Here is a 12,195-nt window from a genome sequence, read left to right as displayed (position 1 = left end):
AAATATATATTTTTTAAGACTAAAAACTTTCAATGGGTATAATAGAAATAATTGTTATTTTGTGAAATAACAAATATCAAGAACTATCTATTTTTAGTAAAAAGGATATACAAATAGCAATAAAGAGAGAATTAATTTTTAATTTGACTCTTAACTATTTAAATTTTCAAAATAAATATAGATTGAATTTACAAATTTTATGTTTAATTTGTCTCATAAAAGAAGAATTAAAGAAATTTCAGGTAACGTATATATTGTAATTACTTTTAAAATATTGATATAAAAAAATTTAAATAAATGTAGGATGAATGTAGTAAAACTGAGGAAATGAGGGATAAATTCACATTTGAAGGCAAACACCGCGCCTTTTCTCTTGTTACCGAAAAAAATCAGTCTTTGTGCTCAAGGCTAATTCAATCTCTACTTCTGGGTATCCTTCTTCTTCTTTTTCTTCTCTTACTATCTTTCCTGTCATATTTTTTTTTTAAAAAGGGATGGCTGTTCATAGATATTTGCTTTGAATTGTTCTCTGATTCTTCCTTTGACAATGATTCAGGTCTAATATGAAAGGAATTTGATTTAGAATTGGAGTTTGTTTTGTTGGAATTTTCTATTAAAAATATTGTGTCACTCATCTTTGACCCTTTCAAGCATATCTTTTGGCGTATTACTCTTTTTTTTCTTTTTCCAGATACCTTTTTGTTCTATTTGAGACACTAGCAATAATTGTGTACTCATTTATTAAGTGGTGGATGGAGAGATGTCGAAATTGAAAGGGCTAGCAAATGTTGATGAAAGGAATGACATGATTTTCCGGGCAGACAAAATTGATTTGAAAAGTTTGGATGTTCAATTGGAGAAGCACTTGAGTAGGGTTTGGTCAAGCAATGTGGAGAATCAAAACCAAAGGCCCAGGGAAGGGTGGGAGATTGATCCTTCAAAGTTGGAAATAAGGTACCTTGTAGCTCAGGGAACATATGGTACTGTTCACCGTGGTACCTATGACAATCAAGATGTTGCAGGTAACCCGCAAATACATTGTTTCATGGTTGACAATTGCAATATTATTGTTGAGAAACTGCAATCCATTTTTTTACATGTTTATAGTCACAAGTTGTACAATTAGGGTGAAAAACATCTATTTTTTAAAATCATCATGACCTTCTTATTGATGAGTTAACTTAGATACCAACAACAACTTACCCAGTGAGGTCCCGCAAGTGGGGTGTGGGGATGGTACAGAGTAGGTAGACCTAATTACTACCTTGTGGATGTAAAAAGGCTGCATCCAAAATATCCTCAGCTTAAATGTAGGCTTAGCTATTGGGCGGCTTGGGTCAAATTTAGACGGGTCATAATGGGTTTGGTCAAGACCCAACCCAAATTTGGTTGGGTCAAAACGGGTTGGGTCAATATGGATTAGGTAATGGGTTGCGTTAGGTTATTAACATTTTAATATTAATATTTAACATATTAAATTGCTTTATTTTGGAGTTATAAGAATGAACATTGGAATGGATGACTTCTATATCATCCATTAGCATTGGTTGTCCATCACTTTATTTCATTCTTAATACCTCCATTACTCTTTGTAACCTATGTAACATATGTAACCCTATTGTAACATATGTAACCTATGTAACTCCTATTGTAACCTATGTAACCTATGAAACTCCTAAGGCTATTATCTTCACTATTTACTACCTTCATTATCTTCCTATTTATTGTTAGGAAGACTTCTTGTAGTATAAATAGTGGTGGTCTTCATTTGGTTTGGAACACACAATTCATAAAAGAAAACAAAGAGTGAAAGAGTTAGTCTAAAAGAGAGTTCTTATTAGTTGAAGGGAGGTATTTCTTTTGTGGAGCTTTGGACTCAACTCTTGTCCAGAGTTGTTGAGTTATACTTTGTGAAGGCTGTTGTATTCTGGAGGGGACAAGTCAAAGAGGACTACTGCTGGACCGGTGAAAACATTTGCTGCAGTGGGCTTGAATCTCCTTAAAGAGAGCAAGATATCCGCGCCTCAGTTTGAAGAGATTAATTTCTTCATTTTATTTTTAATTGTAATCTTGCAATTTTATTATCTTGTAAGTTTTTTCACTAACAATTTTAAGGATATTCAAAGATGGCTACAATTGAAAAAACCGCGGATATCAAGATGGGAGATCTTAACAAGCCATTTCGGTTCAATGGTAACCATTTCAAGAGATGGAAGGGTAAAGTACTTTTCTACTTAAGTCTTCTCAATGTTTCTTATGTATTAACGGAGAAGAATCCAAATAAAGAAGACATCACCACTATGAATGATGATGAAACTATTTCTCATCTAGAGAAAGTGGAAAAGTACGATGGTGATTCCTATAAGTGTTGGTATTATCTTCTTAATTGTCTATCTGATAATTTTTATGATTATTATGATAGAACTTACTCTAGTGCAAAGAAAATTTGGAAGGCATTGCAGAGTAAGTATGATACCGAAGAGGCTGGAGCGAAAAAATATGCAGCTAGTAGATTTTTTCGTTTCCAAATGGTGGACAACAAATCAGTGGTAGATCAAGCTCAAGACTTCATCATGATTGTTGGAGAGCTTAAGTCTGAAGAGGTTAAAATTGGAGATAACCTTATCGTTTGTGGCATAGTGGATAAACTTCCACCTTCTTGGAAGGAATTTCAAAAAACTATGCGCCACAAGCAAAAGAAACCTCTCTTGAAAGCTTGATAATGAAAATCCGCATGGAAGAAGAAGCAAGAGGCCAAGATGCACTTTTACAAACAGAAGAGAACAACATCACATCGAAGGTAAATTTAATTACTTCGAATAATGCTACTCCTGAAACTCACAAAAATACTTCTTTAAAGCCTAAGAAGAAAAAATTCAAGAAAAATAATGGTAGACCTTCCAAGAAAAATAATGGTGAAAATCACCAAGCACAAAATCAACAAGTTCAAGAAAAGGGACCATGCTATGTTTGTGGCAAAAGTGGGCATATTGCTTGATTTTGCAGATTTCGGAAACGTGGTCCTAACCCTCAGGCAAACGTTACCGAAGAACCTTTTGTGGCGGTGATTACCGACATAAACATGGTTGAGAATGTTGATGGATGGTGGGCTGATTTTGATGCAAACCGTCATGTCTGTTATGACAAAGACTGGTTTAAAAAATATACTCATTTTGAGGAGCCCAAAACTATCATGCTTGGTGATGCTCACACTACTCAAGTGCTTGGAAAGGGAGATGTTGAATTGTGTTTTACTTCTGGAAGGATATTAACATTGAAAGATGTGCTTTATACTCCTTCTATGAGAAAAAATTTGATGTCTAGTTTTCTTCTTAATAAAGCAGGCTTTAAACAGATTATTGAATCTGATCAATATGTAATAGTAAAGAAAGGTATTTTTGTGGGGAAGGGGTATGCATGTGATGGGATGTTTAAGTTAAATGTTGAAATGAATAAAACTTCTACTTCTGTTTATATGCTTTCTTCTACTAATTTTTGGCATGCTCGTTTGTGTCATATTAATGATCGTTATGTTGGAATCATGAGTAGTTTAGGATTAATCCCAATGGTTAAAAAGAATTTTGAAAAGTGTGAGGCTTGTAGTAAAGCCAAGATCACTAAAAGGCCTCATTTTCAAGTTGAAAGAAAAATTGATTTGTTAGAATTATACTGATATTTGTGAACTTGGTGGAATTCTAACTCGTGGAGGTAATAGATATTTTATCACTTTCATTGATGATTTTTCTAAGTTTACATATGTTTACTTGATGAAAAATAAAAATGATGCTTTTGAAAATTTCAAAACTTATCTCAATGAGGTTGAAAATCAGTTTGGAAGAAAAATAAAAAGAATTAGAAGTGATAGAGGCCGTGAATATGAATCAAATGAGTTTAATTCTTTTGTTAGATCATTGGGAATAATTCATGAAACTACTCCTTCTTACTCTCCTTCGTCTAATGGAGTAGCAGAAAGGAAAAATAGAACTTTGGTTGAATTGACTAACGCCATGCTTATTGAATCACATGCACCTTTAAATTTTTGGGTGAAGCTATCTTAACTGCTTGTTATGTGTTGAATCGTGTGTCTCATAAAAAGTCTAAATTGACACCTTTTGAATTGTGGAAAGGTTACAAGCCAAGTTTGGGATATCTAAGAGTTTGAAGTTGTCTAGCCTTTGTGAGGCTAATGGATCCCAAGATTACAAAGTTGGATAAGAAAGTTACTTCTTGTGCTTTTCTTGGTTATGCTTCAAATAGTACAGCCTATAGATTTTTTAATATTGAAGATAATATTGTAATAGAATCTGGTGATGCTATTTTTCATGAAAATAAATTTCCTTTTGATACTAAAAATAGTGGGGGTCAAAGGATTGAACAAAATATTTTGTCACTACCTAGTTCTTCTACTTCAACTTTAAAAAATAAAGATGTTGTTGATTTTGAGTTAAGAAGAAGTAAAAGAGCTAGAGTACAAAAAGATTTTGGTCCTGATTTTTATGTGTTTAATGTTGAAAATGACCCTCTAACTTTGAAAGAAACATTATCTTCACATGATTCTATTTTTTGGAAAGAGGCTGTAAATGATGAAATGGAATCTCTAATTTTTAATAAAACTTGGAAGTTAGTTGATTTACCACCGGGTTGTAAAACAATTGGTTGCAAATGGGTCTTAAGGAAAAAGTTGAAACCGGATGGTTCTATTGATAAATACAAGGCTAGGCTAGTTGCAAAAGATTTTAAACAACTAGAAGGCCTATAATTTTTGGTACTTTTTCTCCGGTAACAAGAATTACATCCATCAGACTTTTAGTTGCTATGGCTACAATTTTTGATTTGCAAATTCATCAAATGGATGGAAAAACTGTTTTTCTAAATGGAGACTTAAATGAAGAAATTTATATGGATCAATCCGAGTGTTTTGTTGAAGCAGACCAAGAAAGCAAAGTATGTAAACTTACTAAATCCCTATATGGCTTAAAACAGGCACCAAAGCAATGACATGAAAAGTTTGATTCCTGTATGATTGAAAATGGTTTTAAGACAAATGAGTGTGATAAGTGCATATATCACAAGTCTTGGAATAATTCACATGTGATCATTTGCCTATATGTTGATGATTTGTTGATCTTTGGCTCTAACATGAATGTTATTGATCAAGCTAAAAATGTTCTTAGAAACCATTTTGATATGAAAGATCTTGGTGAGGCAAATTTTATTCTTGGAATAAAAATAACAAGAACATGTGAGGGGATTTTCCTTGACCAGTCACATTATGTTGAGAAAATTTTAAAAAAATATAACTTTCATGATTGCAAGCATGTTGCTACTCCTTTTGATTCAAGTGTTCACTTATTTCCTGTTGAAAGTGAAAATGATATAATAAATCAAAAGGAATATGCTAGTATAATCGGAAGTTTGAGATATGTGACTGATTGCACTAGACCTGATATTGCATATGCAGTAGGAGTACTTGGCAGGTTTACAAGCAAGCCAGGTGATGAACATTGACATGCTATAACAAGAGTTATGAGATATTTAATTGGAACGAAAAATTGTGGTTTGTTCTATAAAAAATATCCTGCTGTACTTGAAGGCTTTTGTGATGCGGATTGGAACACTTTGTCAGGTGATTCCTGTTCTACCACTGGTTATGTCTTTACTTTAGGTGGTGGTGCTGTTTGTTGGAGATCAAAAAAGCAAACTATAATTGCTAACTCTACCATGGAGGCTGAACTAATTGCTTTAGCTTCAGCTAGTGAGGAAGCAAATTGGTTAAGAGATTTATTGTTTCAAATTCCTTATTTTGAAAAGCCAATTCCTCCTATTTTAATTCATTGTGATAGCACCGCTGCAATTGGTAGAGTTCAAAACCGTTATTACAACGATAAATCCAGACCTATAAGGAGGAAACACAGTAATGTAAGATCGTATTTGATAAATGGTACCATTAATGTTGATTATGTCAAATCTTGTGATAATTTTGCAGATCCTCTTACGAAGGCCTTAACTAGAGAAAAGGTCTAGAGCACATCTAGGGGGATGGGATTGAAGCCTACAAATCCTTGAGTCATATATGAGGAAACCCAACCTGGAGAATAGAGATCCTATAACCAGGTTCAAAGGGAAAAACTAATCATATGATGACTTGTTGTGAAAAATGCACTATTTTTTCCCTCCCTATGATGTGAGTGCATTGTTTCCTGTAGTTTGTGAAGGTTGAGTTGATAAAAACTCTTAATGAATATCTGTAGCCCGTATGAGTGGAGTGTTAATCGTACAGGAGCACTCTCGACAGATTTCACCTATGTGATGTGTGGAAGTAGGTCGATTCCTATGAGAATGAGGCTTATTCTCAAATGCACTCATGAAACCGGGATAGCACATGGCCATAACGTGCTGGCTGTTAAAGCTCATGTCAACACCTTGATTATTATGTGTGACCAGTGATATTTTATTTCCCTTAAGCAGTCATAGTTCAAGTCTGAGACCACTACGACTCTGGAGTAAAAGTTACTGTTTCACTAAGTGGAGGTTCAATGCAGAGCACACCTTCATTATGCATAGTAGTCTTCCTTCAACTGATATACTCTCTTATCTAAATATTAAAATGAGTGGGGGATTGTTAGGTTATTAACATTTTAATATTAATATTTAACATATTAAATTGCTTTATTTTGGAGTTATAAGAATGAACATTGGAATGGATGACTTCTACATCATCCATTAGCATTGGTTGTCCATCACTTTATTTCATTCTTAATACCTCCATTACTCTTTGTAACCTATGTAACATATGTAACTCCTATTGTAACATATGTAACATATGCAACCCTATTGTAACATATGTAACCTATGTAACTCCTATTGTAACCTATGAAACTCCTAAGGCTATTATCTTCACTATTTACTATCTTCATTATCTTCCTATTTATTGTTAGGAAGACTTCTTGTAGTATAAATAGTGGTGGTCTTCATTTGGTTTGGAACACACAATTCATAAAAGAAAACAAAGAGTGAAAGAGTTAGTCTAAAAGAGAGTTCTTATTAGTTGAAGGGAGGTATTTCTTTTGTGGAGCTTTGGACTCAACTCTTGTCCAGAGTTGTTGAGTTATACTTTGTGAAGGCTGTTGTATCCTGGAGGGGACAAGTCAAAGAGGACTACTGCTGGACCGGTGAAAACATTTGCTGCAGTGGGCTTGAATCTCCTTAAAGAGAGCAAGATATCCGCGCCTCAGCCTGAAGAGATTAATTTCTTCATTTTATTTTTAATTGTAATCTTGCAATTTTATTATCTTGTAAGTTTTTTCACTAACAGGTTGCATTATGGGTTAAGATCAACCCAACTTTTACTAAACTTAATTATTTTCTTTGTTCTTTTAAACTATTTTAGTACCTAATAAAATTATTTTTTTATTTATTATGGCTATACACAACATATCAAATTGAAAAACAAAGTAAAAATATTTTGACAAGATTTTTCATGAGCCAATCCGGGTTACATATCAACCCAATTTTTAATGGCTTGAAATGGGTTGAACTAATGAATCGGTGGGTTGAACGGGTTGGGTTTGATTTTGCCACCCTTACTTTTTTTTTTGCCGTGGTTTCCGGGTATCGCTTTGTGAACCCGACTAGCTGTACCCACCGGGTCCCGCTGTTTCAAGAGGGGTGCACCACGGCTAGTTCCACGGGGCCCTGGAGACGCGGCCGGTTTGTAATGCCTCTAGTGGCCCTGCTGGGGCTCGAACTGGCGACCTAAAGGACTTTGTCCTCAGGCCTTTACCAGCTGAGCTACCCTCAGGGTTGCCACCCCTGCTTAAATGCAGAAAATCAAAGTTCAAAGAAGAAGAAAACAGTGCAGAAATCATAGAAACCAAAAGTTAAAAAACATTTTTGAGATGAACTTTTAAGTTGAAGATGGATAGATCAATAGTTTCACTTAACAAATATAGTGAAATACACTGCGATGAGTTTGCCATTTGAGAGAAGTTTACTCTAAAGGAGTTCAGTGATTGGACTAACTTGGATCTACTTATTTTGAGTGTGTTAATTTTTATGAAAAAGGATCAGTCCCGTTAATGCAGATACTTGAGCAAATTCTCCAACATCTTTCAGGGAATTTTCACAACACAGTCGTAAGACCTACTTATTTAATATTATTTGTGCAGTGAAGCTGTTGGATTGGGGAGAGGATGGCATGATGACTGCTGCCGAAACTGCTGCTCTGCGGGCATCATTTCAGCAGGAGGTTACTGTTTGGCAAAAACTTGACCATCCAAATGTTACAAAAGTACATATTTTCTTCTCTATTGTGTGCTTTTCAACATTTAATCATCAATCTACTGTTAACAATTTTAGATTAACACATGCGCACCATTTTATATTTGGTATGATGTTTATCTCATTAAGCTACCCATGCTTCCAAATTTTATTTGATATCATTTTCATTTTCAGTTTGTCGGTGCTTCTATGGGAACCTCAAATCTTAAGATTCCTTCAAAAAATCCTTCTGAGGGTTACACCACACTTTCTTGTCGGGCTTGTTGTGTACTTGTCGAATTCCTCTATGGAGGAACATTGAAAAAATATTTGTTCAAACACAGGAAAAAGAAACTTCCCTTTAAGATTCTCATTCAACTTGCTTTGGATCTGTCTAGGGGGTAAGTGTCTTTGTACAACATTATTCAGTTGGTCATTACACTGGATTATGTTTGTTTTCCTCTTGAATTTGTACATTGAGCTATTTGCATTCTGAAAAGATTGTACATCGTGATGTGAAAGCTGAAAATATGTTGTTGGATACGGATAGAACTCTAAAAATTGCTGATTTTGGGGTTGCTCGTGTTGAGGCACAAAATCCTCAGGACATGACTGGTGAAACTGGAACTCTTGGATATATGGCTCCAGAGGTATACATATTCCTTTGCAAGACATGTAGGATTTGCTATGAATGTCTGACATGATACTTGTATCATATTATCATTCGTTCACCCCTAAGTTGCTCGGACTTTCCAAAAATGTTGCCGCACCCGTGTAGGATCCTTCAAAAGATTCTAATTTTGGAGGATCCAACACATACCTATCGATATTTTTTAAGAGTCCGAGCAACATTGGTTTACCCTCTCTTTTACATGTAGTACGTGTCTGATATTTTGAATCCTTTTACTTTTCTTTAGAAGTAATCTTTTCTATCCACAGAAAATCCAATTATTCTGATGTACTACTTATAGATACTAACTGGGTACAGCGTTTAGGTACTTGATGGAAAGCCCTATAACAGAAAATGTGATGTATACAGCTTTGGTATTTGCTTATGGGAGATTTATTGCTGTGATCTTCCTTATCCAGATCTTAGCTTTGCTGAAGTTTCTTCTGCTGTTGTCAGACAGGTATGCCTCTTGTTCACACCATCATTTTCCCAGTATATTTTTGTTCTTTTTTGCATCTGTCGAGTTGTGTTGTTGTCTGAAGCGATCTTTGATGACGGTTCAAATGTCTATGTGTGTGACTCCAATAGTCTTTCAAATACTTTTATATTAAATAAAACGAGGTCCTATATAGGTCCTTGTTTTTTGTATCATTCAGATATCGAGTGAAACCAAGGATAGAACTTTCCTTGTCAAATCTGAAGAATTCAAGAATATAGCTTCTCAAATTTCCTATCAAACTTAGCAAGTCACAGTTATAAAACTGTGTGGTTACTGATATATTGTCTCTTTTTTGGAACTAGACAGTGTTTAAGTAATCTGAATATCCAAGTAGAAAACTCATGTCCCTAAACTTGTATTTCTTCCAATGCAATCAGTCTTGGATGGATGGTCCCACGTGTAACTTAATTTGGCAAAACTTTTTTCTAAGGAATGGTTGCTTCTTTATGCTATTATTAGCCATCAGGACCATGTCATGCTGGTTTAACTACACAATTTCTTTGACACTATTCTTTCAAGTATTCAACCGTTTAAAACTAGAAGAATACTTTGTTTTATTTCTCGAGGTTGCGCTGTTATAGTGATCATTTTCACCTTGCTGCTAGTATGCTGATCATTTATATTGCCACCTTTCATTACGTTTGGTCCAAAAGACACATATGGGCCTGCTTTCACCTAAATGATTTACTTTATTAAAAAGCTAATTCTCGCAGAATTTGCGACCGGAAATTCCCCGATGTTGTCCAAGTTCTCTATCCAATGTGATGAAGAAATGTTGGGATGGACATCCAGAAAAGCGACCTGAAATGGATGAGGTAGTAAGATTATTAGAAGCAATTGATACGAGCAAAGGAGGAGGGATGATACCCGAAGATGTAGCTGGTAGCTGTATCTGCTTTCGTCCAATCAGGGGTCCATGATTTTCTGTACTTTATATTTGTTCCCTTTGTCTAAATCACTAATATTGTACAATCAATTAGAAGGCAAGCAATACTTGTTGAACTTGTGCTTTTGGATTATTGACTTGTCCAACAAATGAGAGTTGCTCTTGGAAGAAAAGGCTGTGAATTGCTATATGCCTAGATGTATCTTTTAATTAGTGTAGAATAACTTTTGATAGTTGATTCATGAATAACAGGGTGGCACTACCAGTTTGATCTATTGTCGTGATGGTTCTTGTCTATTCTACAATCTACGTTTCTGGTTGTGTTGTTTTTTGTATTAATTAACTGTTGATGCTTTTTTATGCACTAGTTATCGACACGTGTTTTGCACGATAGTTCCACAAAAAAAAATTAAAATAATATAAAATAATATATATATATATATATATATATATATATATATATATATATATATATATATATATATATATATATATTAAAATCATTATTATTTCCTTAACATCACTACTATTATGTATCTATTAAAATTACTTCTACTTAAACAAAAGCAAATTTTACATAAATTATTCAAATATTATCAAATTCATCACGTATTAATAGAAGTTTTAACAATTAAATTACACTTAAAAAGCATAATAACACAAAAACAAAGAATTTTTTTTCCATATTAATACAAGTATATAATTACAGAAAAATATGGGTTGCATACCAAATCCATTTTGGACAACCATACCTTAACTCCAAAATAAAAACGAAAAACTTAAAATCATAATCTAACATAAAAAGATCTAAAGAAATATATAAGTCATATCCTATATTGTTAAGTTTAACCGTGGAACTTTTCTGTAAGAATTCTCTTGCTTCTCTTTTAATTTCAGAATGAAGCTATTTGTTCTTCTCCCCGATTAGCTTCTTGACGGCACATATTTATATCATAATCTAGGAAGAAACAAAGAGAATAGTAGATGACAGAAAAAAAAGAATGCGATGACCTAGGAAGCAATTAACTGGTATTTATAGTGATATTTGATTGTCTTTCATCTACCAAATTTTTTTAATAGGGCATTGAACCATGATAGATACATTTATTTTAGTTTCTAAATTCAAAGAATCACAAACTTTGAAGAGTTTCATGCATTATAGTTTTATGACAGATAAATTTATGTTAATTTCAAAATTCAAAGAATCAGAAAATTCGAAGAGTTTCATACAATATTGTTTTCTACTCTAATTTAATTTAACCTAATTAATTATAATTATATTGTCATAACTAAAAAATTAAAGTAGTTGTTGGATTTCATATTATACCATTATGTAATTAAATATTAGTATTTAAAAATAAATTAATTTATTTTGATTTAGTGGAGGAGCAAAATGGGAATCCAACTTTGAAGGTTGGAGCTTCTCACTTATAATAATATATGATAAGTAGTTCACATATACCCTTTTATCATATTATACATTATTTTATTCTAAATTCATTATTTCACGAAAAATCTTTTTGAACTCAAGACACTTTTTCAAGAGCAGGTTCAGTCTTAACCCATAATGTAACGACATGTTCGGTTATTATTAAAAGGCACTCATGTGAAAGTTCGGAGAATTCTGAAATATACCACCAATTTAAAATTGGGGTAGCATGATAAAAATTTTGAAATTTGAAATTGATCTAGGTTGATTGCATCCCGCCATAGCGGAAATATTTTTGCTATGGCAGCGTGTCAACTGCTATAGTTGATTTAACAGGACATAAAAATACAGGTTTTTTAGTTATCCCCTTCTTCAGTTGTAAAATAGACTATGGCTATTTCAAAAACCTTCCTGAGCTGCTCCAAGCTTGGAGATAGCGGAGATTAGAAAAT

General features: G+C 33.6%; 1 protein-coding gene across 2 annotated transcripts; it reads left to right on the top strand.

Moving 5' to 3' along the window:
• Window positions 1-292: 292 nt before the first annotated feature.
• On the top strand, window positions 293-10,589 carry LOC101254543 (serine/threonine-protein kinase 54). Of its 2 annotated transcripts, none has more exons than XM_010329212.4 (7): window positions 293-430; window positions 747-1,022; window positions 8,169-8,290; window positions 8,455-8,660; window positions 8,810-8,909; window positions 9,255-9,389; window positions 10,142-10,589. In XM_010329212.4, exons 1-7 carry the CDS (start codon window positions 328-330, stop codon window positions 10,346-10,348), a joined length of 1,149 nt encoding a protein of 382 aa, XP_010327514.1. In that variant the 5' UTR covers window positions 293-327; the 3' UTR covers window positions 10,349-10,589. The 2 variants fall into 2 exon arrangements, with proteins under 2 accessions (XP_010327514.1, XP_004248828.1); XM_004248780.5 differs by having other exon boundaries at window positions 306-430; window positions 692-1,022.
• Window positions 10,590-12,195: the final 1,606 nt, after the last annotated feature.

The sequence above is a fragment of the Solanum lycopersicum genome, chromosome 10, assembly GCF_036512215.1.
Source record: "Solanum lycopersicum chromosome 10, SLM_r2.1".
Lineage (NCBI taxonomy): Eukaryota > Viridiplantae > Streptophyta > Magnoliopsida > Solanales > Solanaceae > Solanum > Solanum lycopersicum.
The sequence above is the reverse complement of the archived record's forward strand: the minus strand, read 5'-3'. Positions and strand labels throughout refer to the sequence as shown.